This window comes from Rhinatrema bivittatum, chromosome 16 (genome assembly GCF_901001135.1).
Source record: "Rhinatrema bivittatum chromosome 16, aRhiBiv1.1, whole genome shotgun sequence".
Classification (NCBI taxonomy): domain Eukaryota; kingdom Metazoa; phylum Chordata; class Amphibia; order Gymnophiona; family Rhinatrematidae; genus Rhinatrema; species Rhinatrema bivittatum.
The window spans coordinates 7,640,732-7,665,363 of NC_042630.1; the positions used below are offsets into that span (position 1 = coordinate 7,640,732).

Here is a 24,632-nt window from a genome sequence, read left to right on the forward strand (position 1 = left end):
CCTGGTATTCCAGTACTGAGACCCTCACATACAGCTCTACCAATGCACCTCACTCCTGCCCTGCAGCACCTGCTGCTATTCCAGTACTGAGACCCTCACACACAGCTCTGCCAATGCACCTCACTCCTGCCCTGCAGCACCCCCTGCTACTCCAGTACTGAGACCCTCACACACAGCTCTGCCAATGCACCTCACTCCTGCCCTGCAACACCCCCTGCTATTCCAGTACTGAGACCCTCACACACAGCTCTGCCAATGCACCTCACTCCTGCCCTGCAGCACCCCCTGCTATTCCAGTACTGAGACCCTCACACACAGCTCTGCCAGTGCACCTCACTTCTGCCCTGCAGCACCTCCTGCTATTCCAGTACTGAGAACCTCACACACAGCTCTGCCAATGCACCTCACGCCTACCCCGCAGCACCCCCTGCTATTCCAGTACTGAGACCCTCACACACAGCTCTGCCAGTGCACCTCACTTCTGCCCTGCAGCACCTCCTGCTATTCCAGTACTGAGAACCTCACACACAGCTCTGCCAATGCACCTCACGCCTACCCCGCAGCACCCCCTGCTATTCCGGTACTGAGACCCTCACACACAGCTCTGCCAGTGCACCTCACTTCTGCCCTGCAGCACCTCCTGCTATTCCAGTACTGAGAACCTCACACACAGCTCTGCCAATGCACCTCACGCCTACCCCGCAGCACCCTCTGCTATTCCAATACTGAGACCCTCACATACAGCTCTGCTAATGCACCTCACTCCTGCCCTGCAGCACCCCCTATTCCAGTACGGAGACCCCCCACATGAAGCTTTGCCAATGCATCTCTATCCTGCCCTGCAGCATCCCTTGCTTTTCCAGTAATGGAAACTCAACACACAGCTCTGCCAATGCACCTCGCTTCTGCCATGCAGCTCCCAGTACCATTCCAGTACCGAGGACCTTTTACATACACAGCTCTGCCAATGCACTTCACTCCTTCTCTGCATCACCCCCTGATATTCCAGTTCTGAGACCCTCACACACAGCTCTGCCAGTACCCTTCACTCCTGCCCTGCAGCACCCCCTGCTATTCCAGTACTGAGACCCTCACACACAGCTCTGCCAATGCACCTCACTCCTGCCCTGCAGCACCCCCTGCTATTCCAGTACTGAGACCCTCACACACAGCACTGCCCATGCACTTCACTCCTGCCCTGCAGCACCCCCTGCTATTCCAGTACTGAGACCCTCACACACAGCTCTGCCAATGCACCTCACTCCTGCCCTGCAGCACCCCCTGCTATTCCAGTACTGAGACCCTCACACACAGCTCTGCCAATGCACCTCACTCCTGCCCTGCAGCACCCCCTGCTATTCCAGTACTGTGATCTCCATCAGTTCTGCCAGGTGCACCCCAATCCTGCCCTGGCGCATCACCTTCTCCACTTTGCCAATGTATCTCACTCCTGCCCTGCAGTTCCCCTTGCTATTCCAATCCTGAGGTTCCCTTCCTTGCAGAACTTGTAGTGTACCTGAATCCTGCTTTTCCAGCAGTGTGCAGCCTTCCCCTACGGCTCTGCTAATTTACCTCAATCCTGACCTAAAATGTCCCCTGCTTTTCCAGCATCTGCAGAATATTGGTTTTCTTGGAGTCTCAGGGCATGGGAAAAATAGCTTAAACATTTGCTTTTGCTTGATTGAGATCCTAGGAAACAGAATGGAAGAAGACAGTATAGTTTGAAAATTATTATGAAGAAATTGTTAGGCATGATTTGATAAAGGTATTTCTTATGTCATTATTAGTAACCAAGATTTTATTTTTGCTCATCTTCAAAATTAATGTAGTGTATTTAAATCAAGAAGATAATTTTAAATTGTAAAGGCATCCACATAGCTTTCTTGTTGCCTGAGAGAATGGAGTATTTGCTTGAGTGGAGAAATAAAATGAACTGGTTATCGAAAGTAATTTTGTATTTGTCAGGTTTCCTTTTTTTCTAAATCAAATTCTCTTTCATGTTTAGCTGGAGGTATTTATAGTTTAGTTCATGGACTACTTTCTGGGCACCTGCAGCTGGCGTTATAGCCCACGCTTATATTTTTCAAGGTGAATTAAAAGCCAAACGAAAGATTGTTCAATATTATTGTTTTAGATCTTAGAGGTACATACTGTGAAATTAGGCAGCTATATGAGAGAGAAATATACTTTGTATTTAGTTTAGCTCCACTGGTTTTTGTTTCGCTCTGTTTTGAGACCCTGAAATTTCAGCACAATCAGCAAATGGGAAAAATGAGATATTAAAGATTTATCATTGAAAAATAGTGGTGTACAGCCCCACAGTTATCAATTAGCAAGGGAGAAAGAGGCTGTACTTTTAAGATGGACATGTCTTTAGGCAGTGCTTGAATACTGGGTTATGCAAGTAACATTTCAGTCCTCTTCAACCATGATTTTTGCATTTGTCCTGAAATGATAAAACTAGTGTTTTTCTTTAAAAGCAAAACATAGGAGCCTATTTACTAAGCATTTTCTAAATAGACATAAAATGGGAAAAAAAACTTTAATAAATCACTCCTTAGACTGACATATGATGGAGACATAAGAAAATATGATCTGATAAAATCTAAATGCCCAAAAGAACTTGCATCTTAGAGTTTAAGATAGGAAGATTCATTGATTTTCTCATGTTCACACAGTGCAAATTGGTGGCAGTAGTGGGATTTCCAAGTTTGGTTTCTAAGCTTCACAGATCTATGCTCTACACATTGGGCCAAGCTGTGATCCCTATCACATTTCTCTTATTTAGATCATGTTAGCTCAATCTTCTTATGTAATGAAAATTCCTCAATTGTCTACATTATAAAAAAGGATGTGATATATATTAGTAAGTCAAGACAATTTCTCATTAAATAATAAATACCTGATCTTTGATCAAACTCCTTCAGCCATGTTTTGCCACATGCGTTGTCTCCACTGGAATTCCACCGATGAACCTGAGAGAGAAGGTATGAATGAGGTGCTGCCTTCTAGCATTGTGTCTCCTGAGGCAGGACTGAAGGAGGTAAAGCTCTGATGAAGGAAGCTTAGGACTGCAATGAAGGTAAAGGAAAGTTGAGTCGGTCACATGTTCCTTGGGTCACCTTCAGGTCATGCTTGGGAGCCCTGCCATCCCCTTCTAGGTTCAGTGATTCCAGCTGTAGGGTCAGGAGAAACTGCTCGATTTGCATGTGGTGGAATCAATCACACTGAAAATAAGATGTGAACACAGCCCTCCACACACAATGTCTTACAAGATTGCTTCCTCTGTTACTTATTCTATTCCCTGGAGCATCAGTGAGGAGCCAGAAAAAGTTTTCTCTAATGGCTTGTTCAGGTGACAGAATTCAATTGTGGTGAGGTCATTCTGGTCAAGGCGGGGACATTTGATTGGATGGAGAATGGAGTTCTTAATTCCTGAAGTAATTCACCAAACTAAAATGCCTTTACCAGAGTGGACCTCATTTTCTGGAGTCATGGACCTGAGTCCTGTGCATGTTCAGATACCTGTGTGCCATGGTACTAGAACCTGGAGATGCTCAGATTACAGGAGGTAGCGTTCACATGGAGGCAGATGACTTTCTTCTGGAGACGTCTGGTGCCCTGTTTGAAGGGTATGGGGAGGGGAGGGAGATGCGTATTCTAGGGAAACCCCAGATGCTGAAAGAATTTAATGAATGGGAGTGGCTAACTCCTCAGCACTCTAGAGTAGAGGGGAAATCGGCTCCAGAACACCACGCTGGGACATCGGGTCAGCACCAGCTTAGGTAGGAGAGCTTCCTTAACACCAGTCTGAGGCATTGTTTCAGCAACATCTCAGAGGGAAAAGCAGACCGTTTTGAAATTGCAGTAAATTAAGATTAGAAAATTCCCTGTCAGTCAAGTACTTGGCCGGTTGTGACCTTGCTCAGCTTCTCATACATCATTGGTTTAAAGACCACATTGGCATGGTTGCCTGCTCCTCTGTGGCTCAGATAAAGTGAAAGGGCTTTCAATGGTGTAAGTGACAGACAACCAATCCTACCCAGCTTCTCGTTTCTGCTCTGATAGTTCTCCAAGGCAGGTTTCCCTACGGGGTGAAGTCATGAGTGACCGTGCAAATTTGCCAGCTGAAAGGATGTGGTCAGGGGGTTATTTCCAGTCTTCTTTAGCCACAAATGCAGAAAACATGACCCTGTGCTGACAGGAAACCTCTTCTGCTGAAAAACAAGCTAAGGAAGACCTCACGTGGCGACAGCCTGAAGTTTAAACAAGGGCTAGAGTTTATTGATGGTGAATGGTGTTGCATTGTCAATGGTGTTAGCGGTGGGGGCATGGCAATTGTCCTGATAAGGTGGGGCTCAGACCTGCTCTGAAAACAGTATTTTGAGGCACTCCAGTGCTCATTCAGTCATTGCCCATGAGGTGTTCAGTATTACCTCGGTAGCACTGCTGGAAAACAAATCAGAGGGTTTCAAGGTCGTTTTTCCCACAAGATAACAACTTAAGGATCTCATGTACCAAGCATTTCCCCCCATAGACACAAAATGGGAGAAAAACCCGTAGTAAATCAGGCCCTAAGCCGAGTGAGCTACAGGAATTCAAGGTCACACAATGATTGGTGACCTGTTCTGAGCTTTATCTGCACAGCCTGATCACTTTACCAGTTACTAGTGCCCTTTGAAAGAAAACCATTCTTGAATAAATTAAACATTAAGGATAGGGCAAAGGTGATTTGGTTTTACTGCCTTTTTAAATGGAAATTCCAAGTTTATCAAATGCAGTAATGGACTGGAAATGACTTCCTGGCCATATTATGACCCCATTACTTCTCCTGTGTAAGACTTTTCCAATAGGAGAAATTTTGCTCTTTTTTTTTTTTCATTTGAAGACAAAGTAAATCCAAATCAAATGTATCCATCCCTAGTCATCCAGTCTTGCACTTTCACTGGTTTGGATAATTTTAGGTCATGGGTCGAGATAAATAATTCTCTGTGGGCTTGTACTGACCACAGGCCCAGCAGGAGATGACGTGCCCTGTGCAGAGAGAAATGGAGGGGTCTACGTGTCAGAGGATCAGACTGAGATTCAAGATAGATGATAGGGACTCCTGTCTTCAAGATCAAGGCAGTTGCCTTAATTTGACCTTTTCTGGTAACCATCTTAGAAACAAAATCCATGAAGCCTAAATGGTCTGCCTCCTTTGTTTCTCATTGCGTCTGTGAAGATTTTATCATAGGTGGCAGTATTGCTTCAAAGTCCACCAAATGGAGGGCTGACAGAATTTTGGCAGAAGCGTTGAGTCCGTGACGGCCGTCACAGGCTGCCTCCTTCACCCATCTGCCATTACCAATATAGCAACAAGAGGAGCAGATGGCTTGTGTTGATTTCCTGCTTGTGGGCCCCGGCCATTTCCTGTCAAACTGTTTTTACTGAGCCCATCAGAGCAAGAACAGAAGACCTTAGCAGCAGAATGTTTGATGACCTATCAGAAGAATACATTGGAACTTTCAGACCCTTTGCATTTCAAAACTTTCTTTTGAGAAGGGTGGGGAGAAATGACGATTTCATTGTCTCTTCCTCTTGCTTTACTGTATTAACTATTTTGTTCTTCCATTTGCGCTTTCACTCTGCTGGTTATTTCCTCTCCGGATATTGTTGCCTGTCCTTTTTCTGCACTCTCTTGAAGTTTATGACTGCTAACTTTTTCCCTCTTATGTTTTCAGTCACTTCTTTAGAAAACTATAGTCCTCCATTTTCCCTCTCACCTTTATATACTCTCTAACAAAAGTTTAGTTGCCCTTACAATAACCCCTCTTAATTTTTCCCACTGCTCTTCTACTTCCCCCAGCTTATTGCATTCAGTTAATGACTCCTTGAGGTATCCTACGTCTTTAAAATGTTAGTAATTCTGAAAACTAGGACTCTTGACTTTGAATGAGCCACCACTACCTGTGCTCTAATACTGAACCACACTGTCCAGTGATCACTGGATCTCAGGTGATTCCCCTCTATGATATCAGAAACACTTTTCCCATTTTTAAGCACCAGGACTAGTATTATCCTCCCTCAAGTCAGTTCCGTTATCAGTGCTAGAACAGCTTTTTGCAGACAGGATCTCCTTGCTTCTAGATGATACTGCAGCTAGGATATCCCAATCAGTATCCAGCAGACTGAAATCACCTAGCAATACACCTCCTCTTTCTTGACAATTTTGTGCATGACAAAGTCCCTCATAGAGGCTTCTAAGAAAAGTGAAACATCATGGGATAGGAGGCGATGTACTTTCGTGGATTACAAACTGGTTAAAAGACAGGAAACAAGAGAGTAGGATTAAATGGTCAATTTTCTCAGTGGAGGGGAGTGGGCAGTGGAGTGGGCAGTGGAGTGCCTCAGGGATCTGTACTTGGACCGGTGCTTTTCAATATATATATATAAATGATCTGGAAAGGAATATGATTAGTGAGGTTATCAAATTTGCAGATGAAACAAAATTATTCAGAGTAGTTAAATCACAAGCAATTTGTGATAGATTTCAGGTGGACCTTGCAAGACTGGAAGATTATGCATCCAAATGGCAGATGAAATTTAATGTGGATAAGTGCAAGGTGTTGCATATAGGGAAAAATAACCCATGCTGTAGTTAGACGATGTTAGGTTTCATATTAGGAGTTATCTCGCAGGAAAGAGATCTAGGCGTCATAGTGGATAATACATTGAACTTGTCAGCTCAGTTTGCTGTGGCAGTCAAAAAAGCAAACAGAATGATAGGAATTATTAGAAAGGGAATGGTGAATAAAACGGAAAATGTCATAATGCCTCTGTATCGCTCCATGGTGAGACTGCACCTTGAATACTGTGTACAATTCTGGTCACCGCATCTCAAAAAAGATATAGTTGTGATGGAGAAGGAACAGAGAAGGGCAACCAAAATGATAAAGGGGATGGAACAGCTTCCATACGAGGAAAGACTAAAGAGGTTAGGGCTGTTCAGCTTGGAGAAGACATGGCTGAGGGGGGTTATAATAGAGGTGTTTAAAATCATGAGAGGTCTAGAATGCGTACAAAAGAACATGCCATATTGGGTCAGACCAAGGGTCCATCAAGCCCAGCATCCTGTTTCCAACATCGGCCAATCCAGGCCATAAGAAACTGGCAAGTACTCAAACACTGTCTATTCCATGCTACTGTTGCTAGTAATAGCAGTGGCTATTTTCTAGGTCAACTTAATTAATAGCAGGTAATGGACTTCTCCTCCAAGAACTTAACCAATCCTATTTTAAACACAGCTACAAAAAATGTGAATGTGAATGGTTACTTACTCTCTCGGATAATAGAAGGACTAGGGGGCACTCCATGAAGTTAGCAAGTAGCACATTTAAGACTAATTGGAGAAAATTATTTTTCACTCAATGCACAATAAAGCTCTGGAATTTGTTGCCAGAAGATGTGGTTAGTGCAGTTAGTATAGCTGTGTTTAAAAAAGGATTGGATAAGTTCTTGGAGGAGAAGTCCATTAACTGCTATTAATCACGTTGACTTAGGGAATAGCCACTGCAATTACTGGCATCAGTAGCATGGGATCTTCTTGATGTTTGGGTACTTGCCAGGTACTTGTAGCCTGGATTGACCACTGTTGGAGACAGGATGCTGGGCTTGATAGACCCTTGGTCTGACCCAGTATGGCAATTGCTTATGTTTCTTATCCATTTATTCTGCCTATGAAGGAAGTCTATATTTCACACCGATAGACATGGATGTTCCATTCCTTCTTTCCAGATTGTCACAGTGCCATCTTCTTAACTTATAAGCCCTGCAGTTCTGTTGCTTTAATATAATTGTTTTATATATGTAGCATGACTCATCCTCCCTTTTTTCCTATCCTGTCCTTTCTGAACAGATTATATCCCAGTCATGCACGTCTATGACTGCCACTATATCCAAGTCAGCATCTACCTCTGGACCTGGGATTTTATATCCTATGACCCTTGTGAAACTCTCTATCTGTGTGTCAACAATGCAGTAACAAAATTCAAGAATGCTTGGGACAGATATAAAACCTGGTTGGTACCAAGGGAGGAGGTTGATTGAGATAGGTAAGGTCTGCTGTAAGTCAACATGTAGGAGCAATCAAGAAGGCTTAGTGATCCAAAATGTCTTTGTCTACCAATGATTCCTATGTGACGTTACTATGGAAGAAATAGGGGTAAGAGATCATGCTCTATCCACCTTAAATCTGGTTTCAAATAAAGACTGTACTGTAATGTCAATGGCACCCACATTGATTTTAACTATTGTTGGGCATCTCTTGGAATCTATTTGGCAAGACCTTGGCTCAAGCAGGATGGGAATACGTTGGCTGTGTTTACTCCCACTGTTTCCTCCAGTGCTCATCACTCTTTGTGAAAAATAAGGACTTCCTATTGTACTGTCTTTTCAGTATGAGAAAGCAATGCTAGGTGCTCTTCATCTTTTCAAACAGGATCTGAACAAATGCTCTAGTGAATGGCTGTAATCACACCTGGGGTTTTGCTAGGTGAGCAGTTTATGTACTTCGTCAGGTTCAGAAGTGCTCATAGTGAAATAGAAGAGGTAGATTTTAAAAGCATTGCTCACGCAAAAACAGCTCCATGTGCAGGCCCCGCGTGATTTTTAAGAAGCAACAAGAATAAGGAAGCAGAAAAGGGGTGGGACCAAGACTTTCATGCATAAATCTGAATTCTGATGGAGAGTTTTTGCCTGAACACTGGGGGGAGGGGAGAGAGAGAGAGAGATTCTTTTAGCGAGACAATCTGACACTCTCTATATATCTCCCACTGTAAGAGGGGCACTTTCAACTCTGGGTGGGTTTTGGGGGGGGGGGGGGTGTTACATTGGTCTGTCTAGGGTGCAAGGGTCTGTTGACCTTTGTAACTCTGCTCCCCCCCCAAACCAACCCAGAATTGAAAGTGCCCCTCTTACAGTGGGAGATATATAGAGAGTGTCAGTCAATCTCTCTTTCTCTCTCATATTCTCGCTCCCTCCCTTCCCTCTTGTGCGAGTACATGTGTAAAGGCTACACACAGCAGGGATATTTTAAATCATACGCATGTACTTGCATGCATAATATAAAACTGAGCATATCTAGGTGCGCTCCTTTTAAAATGTATTAGTAAGTGAGCAAGTTTAACCTTGAAGAGCTGCTCAAGCCTTCAGCTTTGCCAGCATTGCAAATAGACCCAGTTAACCAGAGCCATTCCATTACTTCTGTCTTTTCAAACCCACTCAGCCCTCCACCAATAAGGACAGACTGTTTCTTATAAAAGGCATTTTATTTCAACATGACAAAAAGACATATAATGTAAAGTCAATAATGTAGGTTATATATTTAGAATATATGATCTATGTTTCACACTATATAACTAGTCTTAAAATGGTTTGAGGAAACAGGAATTGAGAGATTGAAAAACAAACCCCAGCATAATTATTTTCAAGGCTTTTTTTTTTCAGTGGTAGGTGTTGATAATGAGTACCTGCACCACTTCCTTCACTGGCTTGATTTGCCCTGTTGTCCATTAAAAAACCCCCCAAAAAAAACCCCAAACAAAAAAAAAAATACATCCTGCATATGAGTACCAGCACCTACTTTCCAGAAAGAAAGCTCTGATTATTTAAAAATTTGGACATAATACCAACAGTTAAATAGCTTATCCACAGGTATCTAAAGTTAGACATGGGGAGCATAGTTTTCCAAATAGCTTGCATAGCAGTAACGTCTGCATGTACACTGTACGTCCAGACTTCATTTTCAAAACTGACTTACATGTGTAAATTTCTTTCAAAATGCTTGGGTAATTGGCCAAACATGCACACACATGTGTAAACTTACACCTCCTCTTTAGGGCTGGTGCAAGGTGACTGAGGTTAACCTTTAATCTTGTGCCCTCACCTTTACACAGTGGCAGCTCTGGCACAACAGCCCCCTCTCTCACCCCACTCAGCATCCACTTTTCACTCATCTCACCCTCTACCAAGTCCTGCATCCCCCTCTGCTTACAGTGCCCAGCATCCTTTCTCTCTATACCCCTGTCTAGCATTTCTCGTCTCTTCAATCCTCTTTATCCCCCTCATTCCCTGCTCAGCACACCAGCATCCTCTATTCTCTTTGATTTCTTTTTGCAGTGCCCAAAATCTTCTCCAACCCTTGCCTGCCCAGAATCATTTCTCTCTCTCTTTCTCTCCACCAACTCAGCACTATCTCCTCACAACTCCCCCCACACACCCAGTTTCCTCTGTCTCCAGCCCCCACATCTACCCTGTATCCATTCCTTTCACTCTTGTAGTATCATGCCTTGTGGTGTAACACCTAGAAGGTTCTGGGGATTTTGCCATGCCCCAAAATTTTGGAACCTTAGGTGACCACCTAGTTTTCCTACCTTAAGAACTAGCCTTGTGTGACTTACGTGTGTATGCATACACCCAGGGCAGTGAGTTTTCCATTGGATTGATATGCTTAAATGCAGCATATATATTAGCAATGTTCAAAAGCCCATTTATGTGCATAAAATGCATTTATGCATGCAATACTTTTTGACAATTCAGCCCTATGGGGTGAATGTTCAGAAGAGATAGGCGTATAAAAGTAGCAATTTTCAAAAACTCATTTACCCACATAGTCAGTTTACACATGTAAATCCTTTTGAAAATGACCTCCTTCCTTTGTAAAATAAAAATGCAGGTGAATAAATGTGGACTCTGTCCCAAAGTAACTCTCTTCTCTCCTCAGTGCACATAAAAGTACCCATGAAATGAGTTATGTGCATTTATCCATACTGAGCCTGGATCAATTTTAGAATAGCCATTTATGTGCATAAAACTGAGTTTCAAAATTACCCCCCCCAAATGGGTAATTTTCAAACAGCTTGCATAGGTTAAAGCCCACAGGTACTTTTTACCCCCAGAATTTATTAGAATTTTCAAAGCAGATTTATGATAAATTTGCTTTGAAAATTCCCATGTGTGTGTGTAACTGGTGCAGAGATGTATGACAAAGCTTGTGCATGTTTATGGGCATACATGCTTTGAATATCAAAAGTAAGCACATTTATTTATTTATTTAAAAAGTATTTGTATACCGTTTTTTAAAAAAGGAATTTTATCAAAAACGGTCTGTCCCCCTCTGAAATGTCTCTTTATAGTAAGCATACAAATACACATGAAGTGGTTTTTGCACATAATTTGATGTACACAATCCCCTGAGTAATTTAGCCATGTTTATGCATGTAAATCCTTTTCACAGTTTTCCCTCCCCCCCCCCCCCAAAGAAAAGATGAGTTTGGTGATATGATCTTACTTTGCACATGCTGATCTGATTTTCATTAAGTTACTACACACTCTGTAGGTGCTCTTCGAATGCATTCAATCTGTTATTCCAATGGGACTTTTAGATCTTTAATAGTGATTCAAAATCTGTCCCATTTTCTGTGTGCATACTCTTATGTATATAACATTATGTTTAAACACAATACATGGAAAATACAACAAATGGTGTGGCTTCCAGAATGAAAGGCAAAATAGGTAGCTTGAAATGTTAGGAAATACATGTACCCATGTAGCTAGGTCTGACTGGTAGACTATACAGGAGATCTAGGTGAGCAAATGCTTGGGCAATGATCACACTGGTACTGGTAAGCTACTTAGATTATTGCATAGCTTTGTTGATAGATATGGGAAGGGATGGGATATTGGAGTAAGCTAAGCAGGAATCTTGTTTGCTCATTTGCCTGCAATGGTAGAGTACAAATGAGGAAGAAGACAACATGTATTCTAGATAAGGTGAGATATTTTACAAGCAATCATGTTGTATGGTTGGCAGCTGGGGATAGATCCTTGTAGAATGGACAGGAATAACCAAATGGGTTAATGATTCTGTTTTTTTGCTGTCATCCACTACATTACTATGCAAATATACAAACAAACATCACATCTGAAGGGTGATTAATTCAGTTATGTTTACCTTATCATCCATCAGTTATGACTTTCTTACTTCACATGTCTAATATGTGATTTGATTAATGCTATGTATTTAATGCATACATGAAAATAGGTAGCACTGAATTGGTCTGATGATGTTTTCTAAGATGTAGCTTGGATGGTTCTTTGTCACCAACCACTTGAGATCTTTCACAATACACCTTAGTTTAAAAGATGGTTGATTTTGATGACTTCAGGCATCTTTCAGCCTAATCAACTATGTAACCATGTAACATCAGTAATCCAAAGTCTAGCTTATCGTTTATGGATTTGGAAACAAGGGGAGAACAGATTTCACCATTGTAAAATCCTACCGAAAGAGTCCTGTTGAGCTGCAAGAGCATCATCCTGATTTATCTCAAAGTGGATGTCCTGAACGTTTGAATGCAATCAGCACCTTGGAGAGTTCTCTTCTGCTTTTCTCTGTTGTCCTGAAGCACCGTAAAGCAGTAGGAAAGATTCGAAAGACACAAAAATCCTTAAATCCTTGCTGTTCCATAGCTTTAGTTTTCTTGATTGGGAGATTATTACTTTACCTATAAAAATACAGTAAGAGTAGATTACAGAATTCGAATGTGAGCCTAAGCTCTCAACTTCTGTTTGACTAACAAAGAAATGATAAATCAATTGTATTTCTTTCATTAGAAGTAAAGCCATTCTGCAATTATTTTCTTATTTGGAACAGGATGAAAAGGTATTTTATTTACTGCTATTGATGTTATGAATTATAATTTCATATGCATGAAGCCATCGAGTTCTGGACAGTGAAATTAATTTATTTGTGTTTAAAGCTGTAGAAATTGACTTGGAATGTATCAGAAAATATTAGTAAAAATGGTTTATCTGAAAGAGAATTTCAAGAGAAGACAATAGGCATTTTTAAGGTAATGGTTGTCCTCTATCCATTCTCTTTTTTTTCTTCCCTTTCCCCCTCTTTCTTCTTCCCCTTAAAACAAATGTGAGGAAAGATGGAAACCTATTTCAAAGAAAACTTTGTGTACCACTGTTCTGCGGCACTCATTTAATCCTAGATTATCATAATCTGAGAAAATGCAATCTGACTAGGATATGGTAGAAATAAGAGCAAACAAACATGTGTTAGTCCAATAAAAAGGCATTGTCTATCTTGATATGTCTGTGACTAGCTTTCAAGAGCTGTGCTTCCTTCATCAGTCAGTAAGGAGCCAGGGAAATTAAATGGGGTTTAAATAGTACAGTCAGCCAGGCATTTACTATTTAAACCCAGTGTAACTGTTCTGCCTCTTCACTGCCCTGATGAATGGAGCTTAGCCACAGACGAATTGAGTTAGTTCAGCAAAAAAAAAAATAAAAAATCACCTAAAATGTGTATGTTTTACATATTCAAAGGAATAAACATGCCAGGCACAGTATGTTGCACTAGGAAGCAGTGTGATTCTGATGTTAATAATTGCATTTGTCCTAACTGAGCCTATGTCAAAATCTTTGGTGATCTAGGATTTCAGTCAGTGCCTTGTTCACTCCTTGTTGTGAAGTTCTGTGCTGTTAAGTTATTGATGCAAACTTTGATTACCTTGACAAAAGTGACAAAGCTGCTGTACAGGAGGGTCAAAAGGAACAAAGCTATGAAGGTGGAGGCTGTCATCCACACACTTCCATCTTCATCCGTTTCACTCAGGTCATCACTTGCCTCATCATGATAGTCACATGAGATATCTGCTATGGCTGGTTTTTCTAGAATCAGAACAACATGAGGTCTCATGAATAGAGCACAGGCATGAAGGTTTACATTTGGTTATAATTCAAAGATATAATAATATCAAACACAGTGTTGAAGTCAGAAAGTGTCATCAGTCATTGCTGGTTTACTTATTCCAGTGCTGATTTAATAATTATCAGCCCCTTGTATGGTAAATGGTATAGCTATGTCCTTACATTATTTTGATCTAGTTACATAGGTATTCCACTCCATGATACAATGAATATACTGTATGAATGTTGTTCTTTAAAGTGTTTTTATCACCCTCCTCCTTGTTGAAACAGATATTTTGTTGTTCGAACTGGCTTCTTCCATAGTTCATACTTAATCTGCTAAATTCAGATATATCTGGACAATTTCAGATTATATTTAGTTGTATAATTAATGTGAATGTAGTCTAAAATTGTTCAGATATATCTGAACTTAGCAGCCAAAGGATAAATTTCACATCACAAAGTGCCTCCCAAGGGACAAAAATCTGTATATTGACCAAAACTGAAAACAGATTTTGTTGATGCTTAAATTACTTTAGAATTAATTGTTTTAAAAGGTTAACTATGATCCCCAACTTTGACAATAACTTATGAATGCATACATGTTAAATCAAAATAAAAAATAATTAAATCTGCAGTGAATACAGAATTTTTTAAAATGAAAACCAAGAAAGTAGTTGAGTAGTGATGATACTTCTTTGTAGGCCAATTGATTTCTGATGATGTAAGACCACTAAGGGGGTCATTTTCTATAGCTTTTGCATGCGAAAAGAGACTTTTCGCACGCAAAAAGTCCCTTTTCGCATGCGATAACTAGATCTGGGTGGAGTCAGGGTGGAGTCGGCACTGGAAGGGGCGGATGTGGTGAAGACATCGCTTATCACTGCCAGTAACGCGCCTAATAGTACCACCTTTCATGGTGACATTATTGGTTTGCGAAAGCCAGCAGCGATACGGGCCCACCCCCTGCTTCACCCCCGGTACCGCGCATTCACTAAGGCCTGTGATTTTAGAAAATCCAGGCCTAAGGTACTTACTCAGGTATTGTCACTGAAGGAACGTTAGCATCTTTATTGAAGGTTTTGATTATTTTAATTATTTGCCATACGTTTTAGTATCAGCAACACTTGTAAACATTGTTTTGTTTGTTTGTTTCTCAAACACTTTTATCTGACTTCAGACTTTGTTTTCATATGGCGTTACATTCAAACATTTTCCCTTTTTGTTAAAAATTTAAGGTGGGGACAGTTCCTGGGATGGCTTTGTCTACGAATCCATCTGTGGTGGCTTTCTCCAGTTCATGTGAAACAGTGAGATGAAAGATAAAATAATGAAAGAGTGGAAGGAAAGAAAAGGATAGAAGAAAATAAATTACATTAATTGAAGCAGAGAGCCTGAATCTAATGCGGCCTTTAGGTAAACCCTACAGGTAACTATAATCCTTCCCTCTAAGTCTGCATCATACACACTTATCTGTCAACAGTAATCCTGTTTTATAGGCACACGTGCTGGGAGAGAATGGATTTTTTGTTAAAACAATTTGCCAGGAATGAATTAGAATTTAAAGGGTAACTGTTTTGTTACTGTTGAGTTATATATTAGTTTATTATTGGCTATGTATTAACCTATTCATGAAAATGCTCTAAATATCTTGGGCACTGCTCCTTCTAAGCAGTGTGCGTGTGCATGTGCACACAGGTCGTGAACCCCGCGCCCAAGAAATCCAGATATTATTTGCACTATACTGGCTTGCAGTGCACAAATTGTACAAAAGAACATTTTTGTGCATGTAGCCTTTCAACAATTAGAGAGAACATTGATCTTGGGGTGTCCTTTGTTTTTTTTTTTTACTTGGTAAATCACTTGTGTATGTGATGTTTATAATACTAAAACCATACATGATTCCGGTTGTTCTCATTGTATTTGCCTGATAAGAAATTCTTTTCCTTTTGATGGTCTATTTTTCCTCAAAGTCAAGGGGCTAACAGGTCAATTCATCCATTTGCCTATGATTTAGAAACAGCCCAGGAAAACCATAAGATTTAGAGGAAAACTTAAATCTGGACATTTTGTATTACAATTCTTGGGCTTAAAACTATGGAGAAGCCTGTGAACCTCTTCTCTTCAAAATTACTGAGTTATCCACATAGTCAAATAATATGAAATGTGTCATTCGCCCTTCCCCACCCACTCACATTTTTTCATCACATGCAAATCAGTGTGCAGGCACTACCCTTTGAATTCTTTCTTGTACGTCTTCAACTTTTACAAAATAGAGGCCTTGCCTGACAACTCAAGAGTGGATCTCTTGTTCATTGAAAAGTTCTCCATCTGGAGCCACATCACTGGCTTGGACATCAAAAGCATAGAAAGGGAGAGCCCCACCATTTATAATAAAGAGATTAAATGGTGGAATCTAATAGAACTTTAATTTTATTTATCCAGTGAGGCCTAGTGGATTGATTGACTGCCATTTTGGAAATGAAGATGGATTACAAATGCTTCTACAGTGAAGATAAGGGACTGATAACCTATAATTCTTTAAAATTCAATTTTCATCTATGCCAAGCCAAACAAATGTTATTGAAATTGGTGCAAATATCTCTCTATATTATAAAATTGAAAGTCTGTAGATGAGCATCACAACACATCCGCACATGTACACATAGTGATGTTCACCCAGAGATGGGGGATGGGCCAGGAAACCTTATACAGCAGACTGAGGGACTGTGGACTCAGCACCACATTGATGGCAGCAGCGGAAAGGCTGGTAGGGTTCCTGAAACCCCAATAGCTGAAGAAGAAAAAGGTGTGATGGCAGCAGGAGGAAGGCTGGTGGGTTTCAAAGGCCCTAACAGTGGCAGGAAGATGAGACCTGACTTGGGAGGGATTGAATGAGAGGGAAGGAAAACCAGGGGAGGGGATAAATGAGATGAGTGGGAGAGGTAGGTAAGAGGGAAGATGAGAGGAAGATGTGTGAGAGGGGAGGAAAGACATGGAAAGGAGTGAGAGGTAAGTGGATTGAAGACAGAAGAAAGAGGGAATTAATTGGAATGGAAAAGGAGGGTAGTGGGTGAATGAGAGGAGGGAGAGAGGATTAATAAGGGAAAGGACAGGGCGGGGGATGACGGGGTTCGAGCACGCTACGGCCGCGGTGCGTGAGCGGCGTGGGCGCGGAGTCGCCTACGTGCGGGGGCGCGCACCCCGGGTGGGCGGTGAGTGACCGGCCTGGCCACGGGACAATGGTGAGAGGAAAGGGAGGGGATGAGTTCAGAGGGAGTAGAAGAGAGGGAAATGGAAGGGAGGGAGTGAAAGGAAGGGAGGAGTGAATAGGCGAGGAGTAGGGTGATTGAGAGGGGAGGGAAACATGGGAGGGGTGAGTGATAGGTGGGTTATGAGGTAGAAGAGGAGGAGAAGAAAAAGGGGAGAAAGTGGAGATTGCAAAAAGGGTAGAGCTTGGAAAGTAGGAAGAAGGAGAAAGTGGAGAGTGCCAGGGAAAGATGCACCCCCTCACATTCCTCAGTGGAGAACCCACCAGCCAGGTTGGCAAGTGAGGCAAGGAGGGGCACAGCCCCTATTCAGTAAAATAAAAAAAAAGTCTTCATGAGTAGTTTTGGATTATCATTTAATGAATGCAGTAAATACATAAAAAAGTAAGTAATGCATTTATTTGTCTATATGGTTGGGATACAGACTACAGCAATAAAAGAAGAAGACAGTAATGCAGCTATCACCAGGGGGTCTGAGAGTGGAGAATTATTTAATTATCAGGAGGAGCAGAGGTCCTGCCACTACAAGTGCAGAATTGATGGAAGTTTGCTTTACCAGTATAGATATTTGTGCTTCTTTTCACCATCTCTTCTGATGAGATGTGAGCAACCACACAGTTGTAGGTGGTCCCCATTAGCCAATCGCTCTTTGGGATGTGTAGTTCGCTGGTGGTGGAACACTGCTGCTTTTGGTGATTGCATTTGATATCAGCCTTCTCAGAAGCACGAAGACCAGCCTCAGTGCCGTTCTTCTCCCACCTCACAAAAATGTCTTCCGGATAAAAATCTTTGACTAAGCAAATCAAGGAGAGCACTGGATTTGTGGAAACCTCTTCAGATGAAAGTGAGTAAAGGTAGACATTTGGGGATTTCAACTGAGCTAAAGAATTTAGAAAGGAAAGAATTAGAAAAATACAGTTACATGGGTGTCAAAATCATTTGGAGACATCATATGAAGCTCAAGCAAGCAATGGAGAAAATATCTTATAACAAAAAAAGGAAATATTGACCAAACGTTTCTCTTGTGAATAATAAAATTTGAATTCTGGTGAGATGGAGAACAGCTTTACTGTCACATGCTGGATCATTTTCAGACAAAGACTAAATTCATTCATGTAATACATGTGGAATCCCATGTATTACAGCTTTCTCCCCCCTCTCCAGTAGAAATAAAAAAAAAGGAATGCCATTCTCAATAGTAGTCAAGGCAATAATCACCCAATAAGACACTCTTTAGAGGTACGTTTACTGAGGACTTTTTCTCATGTTGTGATTGTGGGACAACACTTTGGTAAATATTGTCTGTGTAACCATCAGGTGACTCAACTTTTGGGGGTCTTAATAAGGCACAAGAATAGTTGTTCACCTTACCTCTCAGAGTGGTTACCATCATTAAATACTTGTTCACTTGTAACATGTATGGAAGGCAACCTTCATACCATGTGTGACGTGGAAAGTCTGAGAGTATTTTGTACTGGCAGACAAGGGAAAAAGTCCCTTTGAAAACTGAAGCAGGGAAAAGTCCATGCCTGGACCTGAATCTGCTAATCTTTTTCTAGAAAATGTATGCCTGCATGCTAGTGCTAACCCCACTCAGGCTCTACCTCCTAGAAAAGCCCCCATTCTGGCATACGTACTAAATCAACGTGATTACTTTCACATGAAGATGGGGTAGACAATGATCAGAGATCCCATTTCCTAATGTAAAGCCCTAGTTTATAAGTGGAAAGGGCTTTGAATCTCCCTCATAACGTTTTCATAAGAGTTTTTCCTTCCCAAGAAAGCAAAGCTGCACAATCAATAAGATATCAAATAAGTGTCCATGAATGATACACTGTTAGGACCTAATGATATTATATAGTGAATGTACCCTGATCTCCAACCATCTAAATCCTTTCTATATTGCCAAAGCTGCTTTAGATTACATCATTAATGAGTGCATATCATCATATCATATCATCATTAATGAGTGCATATCATATATTTTCATTGCATGAGGCCATTTGCCATAATCACGCAGTCATTGATAAACCATTTGCCATGAAGCATGAAGCCTGGGGATAAGGTGTACAACCATGTATCCTTTAGTAACATCTTGATGTGGGATTTCTATCATTTTGTATGGTGAAGTAACAGGAGAGGGCCTAGAAGGACATTTGGTGATGTGCCATTTAAAATGGTTACTGGAGAGTACTTTCATCCTCCACACACTCATCTTTCAGGACACAGTTCTCCACTGTTTACTCTCTAACTGTGATGAGGCTGGTTCCAGGCACTTACTGTATTGTCTGCTGATATTAAGCTGCAGTGGAGAGGCAGCCATTGGATAGTTCAATTGACAGCTAAAGGTTTTGATTGTCTTCCATTCTGTAAGGGTAACATTCAGACTACTGTAGAACCAAGTAGTGCCATTGGCATACTTCATCTGTTTCTCGGTGACTCCTTGCATTGTGGCGTTGCCATCTACCATCCATTTGACATTGGCATTCAAAGCATTGGTCAGGAAGGTGAAAGCCGATATGTTGTTCACATAGAGTTCTTCAAAGGAGGGTCGTAAGAGATAGGCATCTGGCACTGGTGCCTGGTGTGCTGCAATGACAAACATTTACCCAAGGATAATTGCAATCTCTCCAGTTTCATTGGTGAAACTGAAAATACTATGAATTATTGAAAGGAAACAAAGATGCCCATTTCCATGGCCAAGGAAAGGTTGAAGTCAGGGAATATGAGTTAGGAAGATTCCTGGACCCAATGATGTCTATCTATTGCTACTGCCTTTCTCTTTGACCTTGGACAGCTCCTTTTATCTCTGTGAATCTCATTTCTAATCCCCACTATGCCATTATCTTTCTGTGTGACCTTAGACAAGCTACTTATTTTTCCCTATACCCCCATTCTAATCCCAGCTCTTCCACACCATTCTGTGTGTCCTTGGAACTCGTTTTGATTAAATTCAGATCCTTGAATATTATTTTTATAACATTTTACCTAATTGGCAGATGCCAAGAGTAGAGGAGCCTTGTTCATTTTGAGCTGCCAGCTATGCCTCTTGACTGCCTGCAGGACTGTGCCTGATTGACAATTCTGACATTTGTGCAGTAGGTTTAAAGTTAATGCGGTTTTTTGGGGCCACATTTAATGGGTGCTATGTATGCATCTTTTAGCAGGCACAACATATGGATTTGCGCAACATTTTTTCCTAACATCAGATCTATACTTTTTCTTTGGCTAGAACTTGTGCCATTTCAAAATCAAGCAAGAAAAGGATTTGTGTCAATTATGCAATTTTTTTGTGTGCAGATATTCCTTTGCAGAGGGTGTAGAAAATGCAAGAACTTGAAATATGGTGCAAAGCCAAATTCACTGTGCATGCAAAAATGGTCTCACTTCTGCATGGTGTTTCCCTAGCCCTTAGTTCGGCTCCATTTTATTTATACATATGGGGGTCATTTTGTAACATCTTGCAGAACTTAACTGGCAAAATTGCACATAAGTTACCCCAGCTTCAAAGCTGACTTGCATGCACTTTCAACACTAACTCATCAAATCTACCCACAAGCACTTACACCTGCTAAGTTATCTGTGCAAATATCTCAAGCAGACTCTTGCTTTTAAAAAGCAAGAGTCTGCGCCTAAGTGCAAATCTATCACCAACCCTGCTCCTGAGAACATCTCCACTCAGTCATGGGAAACTTACATACAAACAAGACAAACACACACACAAGTTTACCCACATGTCAGGTGGGCAATTTTATAACAAGCCATTTCCATGGATAAAGCAGTGTTTTACCCATGGATGCAGCTTTGAAAATTACCTGCACAGTAGAAAGATGTGGTCATTCTATTTCGTTTCTTGGGTACGCAAATATTTTTTTGCGTGCATAGAAACAAATATGTATGAATACTACCGGTTAATGTCTGTGGCCTCGCGTTTTATAATGGATCAAGGACCCCCTCAGTGCTATAAAAATCTATGCTACAGGAGCAAAGGAGCAAGCACTGCGTGGCGTAGATTTCTTCTCATTCTGCCAAGCACAGTTTGTGTGTGTGTTTAAATAAAACATTAGGATTACTGGTAGTGCTCAGTAGTGTATGCCTCCCAGTTCAGAAGTAGAACTATTCAATTTGTCATTCAATTATTGTGTTACTTTGCATTACCTTGGCAGTGGATGCATTACAGGGGCAATTTTTGTGCTACACACACAGCTGCAAAGTCCCGCCTGTATTTTCCCTTTGGAAAATTGCCTGAGGGAAATGCACCTGCAGAGGTTCCCAGCTGCTTTTTCTTGTAAATACATTTTCCAATCAAACCTACACACAAAATTTTGAAAATCCCAAACTATGGACATGGATTTCTCTCCCATCCTGGGACCACCCCCGCTATGGTGTGGGTAAACGTATGCTCATTATGGAACGCTGTGCATATATTTATCCACATCTAGGAGGTTTTTAAAAAAAGGTTTCATGCACGTAAATGGGCTTTAGAAAATGCTATGATATGTGATACTTTTTCACAAGTAGCTCCTTTGATGATTATCTCCATAAGATGAATCATTTTTAGACAGTTAATTTATGAGGGTAAAATGTTTTTTACCTGCAGAAATTCCTTTGAAAATTGCCCTCTGAGGAAGCAATTTTTAAGCAATCAATGCGTAAATTAAGACACGTTTGAAAATGGACTTACATGCCTAAGCCCATTTTGAAAACTATGTCAAAACCTCAGTCCTGGGCTCTTTAAGTACAAACATTTACCCTCGTGATTATATGCACCAAAATGCTTTTGTAAATCAGGACCTAGGAAGTCAATGTTCAAAGAGCCGGATATATTTCAGCCATGCCCCCAAAATGCCCCCTGCTCTGCTTTCTTTTTAACTGGCTTAGATGTTATCTGGGTAATGGACTTCCCTGTGAAAAATGTGGCCAGTGTGAGAGGCAAAAACTTAAAATCTCGGAGTTTGTCTGGGTAAGTGAAAAGTTACCCGGACAAACCCTTTTGAATATCGACCTCAGACTGGCATAATTGAATACTTTTCTTCATCAGCAATAAATCAGTAATTAATCTTTGCTTTTTTCTTTCCACATAGAAAGTCCACTGGTTACTCAATCTAAAGACACAGAGGTCAAATTTCAGTGATGTGGGGAACAACAAGTTTTTCAGGCAAAAGTTAGATGTGAAGTTCATGCCCAATATTCAGTAGGACTTATGCACACAAATCTCCCACTGAATCTACTGAACTCGAATAAAGTTACAACTGCGATTTGTCTGATGAGATTTGCGCTTGTAACTTTAGCCGGAGAACGCTCAATAGTTAAAGCTAAGGCCCACCCCTTAAATGCTTTATGTGTACCCAAAATGTATGCAGGTTTTATGTGCTTGACTAGAAAGGGTATGCACACAAAAGCTTTCAATACTGACCTCACAGTTTCCCCACCACCCGGTCTGTCGGAAACTATTTTAAAGACATAAATATTTTCATCCTTAAGTAGCAGTTAGCTTTTGAAAGAGTCTGTGGCTAAAGTGATTCTGCTCTATTTCCTGCCTCTTCCTCTTATGTTGGATGCTTGGTGTAACTGCCCCATGTATCCGTAGGGTTAGGGCTTACCTGAAGAATAAAGCTGCTGGATTGCTTTTCCTTTAAATCCATAATGAACCTCACAGGAGTGAGTGAGAAGGCAGGAACGACAGGGGAGGTAGGTGAAAGGAGGGGATGGGAGGACTGGGTGAGTGAGAAGGAAAGTAAAGGAGGGAAGGGAGTGAGTGAGAGGGGAGGGAAAGGAAAGGAAGGGAAAGAGTGGGAGGAGAGATGGGACTGGTGTGAGTAAAAGAAGAGAAGGGGATGAATGAGAGCAATGTGAGATGAGTTGAGTGAAAAGGAAGGGATGGGAAGGTAGGCAGTGAGGAAAAGGAGGGAAGAGGTGAGTGAGTGAGAGGAGGAGAATGATAAGGATGACAGGGAATGAATGTGAGGAAAGAAGAGAGGAGTGAAGACAAGAAAAGGGTGAATGAAGGAAGTAGAAGGTGGGAGTGAGTGAGAGGAGTGGGAGAGGAAGAGTGTGAATTAGAGGATGGAGGGGTATGAAAACAGAGATAGAGGAGGGCTGACAGAGGGGAGAAGAGAATAGGAGAATGCAAGGAGATGAGGAGGGGAAAAAGTAGAGAATGCAAAAAGAAACAGTGCCCCCAACCCATATTTCAAAATAGAGAACTTATCAGTGACCTTGGCATGTGACGCATACAGGGCACGGCCCTTAGTAAGAAAAAAATGATTTTTTCCTCCTATTTACTGCATGAATTAAATGAGAACTCAAAACTATTTGTGAATGTAATGTATTTATTTCTCTATATGGGTGGGATACAGACTACAGTGGAAAACTAAAGAGATAGGAAAGCAGCTATCACCAGGGGGTCTGAGAGTGGAGAATTATTTAATTATCAGGAGGAGCAGAGGTCCTGCCACTACAAGTGCAGAATTGATGGAAGTTTGCTTTACCGGTATAGATATTTGTGCTTCTTTTCACCATCTCTTCTGATGAGATGTGAACAACCACACAGTTGTAGGTGGTCCCCATTAGCCAATTGCTCTTTGGGATGAGTAGTTCGCTGGTGGTGGAACACTGCTGCTTTTGGTGATTGCATTTGATATCAGCCTTCTCAGAAGCAGGAAGCCCAGCCTCAGTGCCGTTCTTCTCCCACCTCACAAAAATGTCTTCCGGATAAAAATCTTTGACTAAGCAAATCAAGGAGAGCACTGGATTTGTGGAAACCTCTTCAGATGAAAGTGAGTAAAGGTAGACATTTGGGGATTTCAACTGAGCTAAAATATTTAAGAAAAAGAGAATTAGAAAAACACAAGTACATGGGTATCTCAAAATCATTCAGCCACCATATGAGCAGCAAGCAAGCAATGGAGAAACTCATCTTACAACCGAAAATGGAGTGTGGCTAAAACTGTATTATGCAATGTACGTATCATACCCCTAAAATTTACCATGAGAATTCTGATGAGATGGAGAACAGCTTTACTGTCACGCGCTGTAATGCACAAGGATCATTTTCAGACAAAGTAAATTAGTTCATGTAATTCTTCTGTGACGCCCATCAATTACAGCTTTCTGCACCCACCATCAGAAGAAATAATAAAAGGAACGCCTTCCTCAGTAGTTCCCATGGCAATTATCACCCAATATGACCCTCTCTAGAGCTACATGTATAAAGTTTTGAAAAGAGTGTTTCCTTGTCAGGAAAGCAAGACTGCTGAATTAATAAGATAAGTAAGTGTGCATGAATGGCACTCCATTAGGATCTATTCATATTATATGGTGAATTATCTAAATTCTATTCTATATTGCCTAAATTGCATTAGAAGATTACTTCATTATGAGTTAGAGTGCATTCATGTATTGTCCTTGCCTGTTGGGAACCATGAGGCCATCTCCCATGGACAGGGCCATTGACAAACTATGTGGCCTGGGGATAAGGTATACAACTGCCAACCCTTTACTAATGTCTTGATGTGGGATTTCCATACTTTTCTATGGTGAAGTAACAGGAGAGGGTCCTAGAAGCACAAATACCATTTAAAATGGTTACTGGAGTGTTCCTGCATCCACTACAACTCCTCT

At 41.2% G+C, this 24,632-nt stretch overlaps 1 protein-coding gene and 1 gene segment (V, D, J or C); both read right to left on the bottom strand.

The window, feature by feature from the left end:
* The window catches only part of LOC115078816, a 199,134-nt gene that overhangs the window by 119,925 nt on the left and 54,577 nt on the right, over window positions 1-24,632 (bottom strand).
* LOC115078499 overlaps window positions 11,316-24,632 on the bottom strand; it is a 167,127-nt gene continuing 153,810 nt past the window's right edge. Inside the window, exons 17-21 of the mRNA XM_029581424.1 lie at window positions 23,501-23,824; window positions 19,290-19,598; window positions 17,566-17,889; window positions 13,562-13,722; window positions 11,316-12,545 (exon numbers count right to left, since the gene is read on the bottom strand). Coding sequence (XP_029437284.1) covers window positions 12,537-12,545; window positions 13,562-13,722; window positions 17,566-17,889; window positions 19,290-19,598; window positions 23,501-23,824 — 1,127 coding nt within the window. The 3' untranslated portion in view covers window positions 11,316-12,536. The remainder of the gene's footprint in view (window positions 12,546-13,561; window positions 13,723-17,565; window positions 17,890-19,289; window positions 19,599-23,500; window positions 23,825-24,632) is intronic.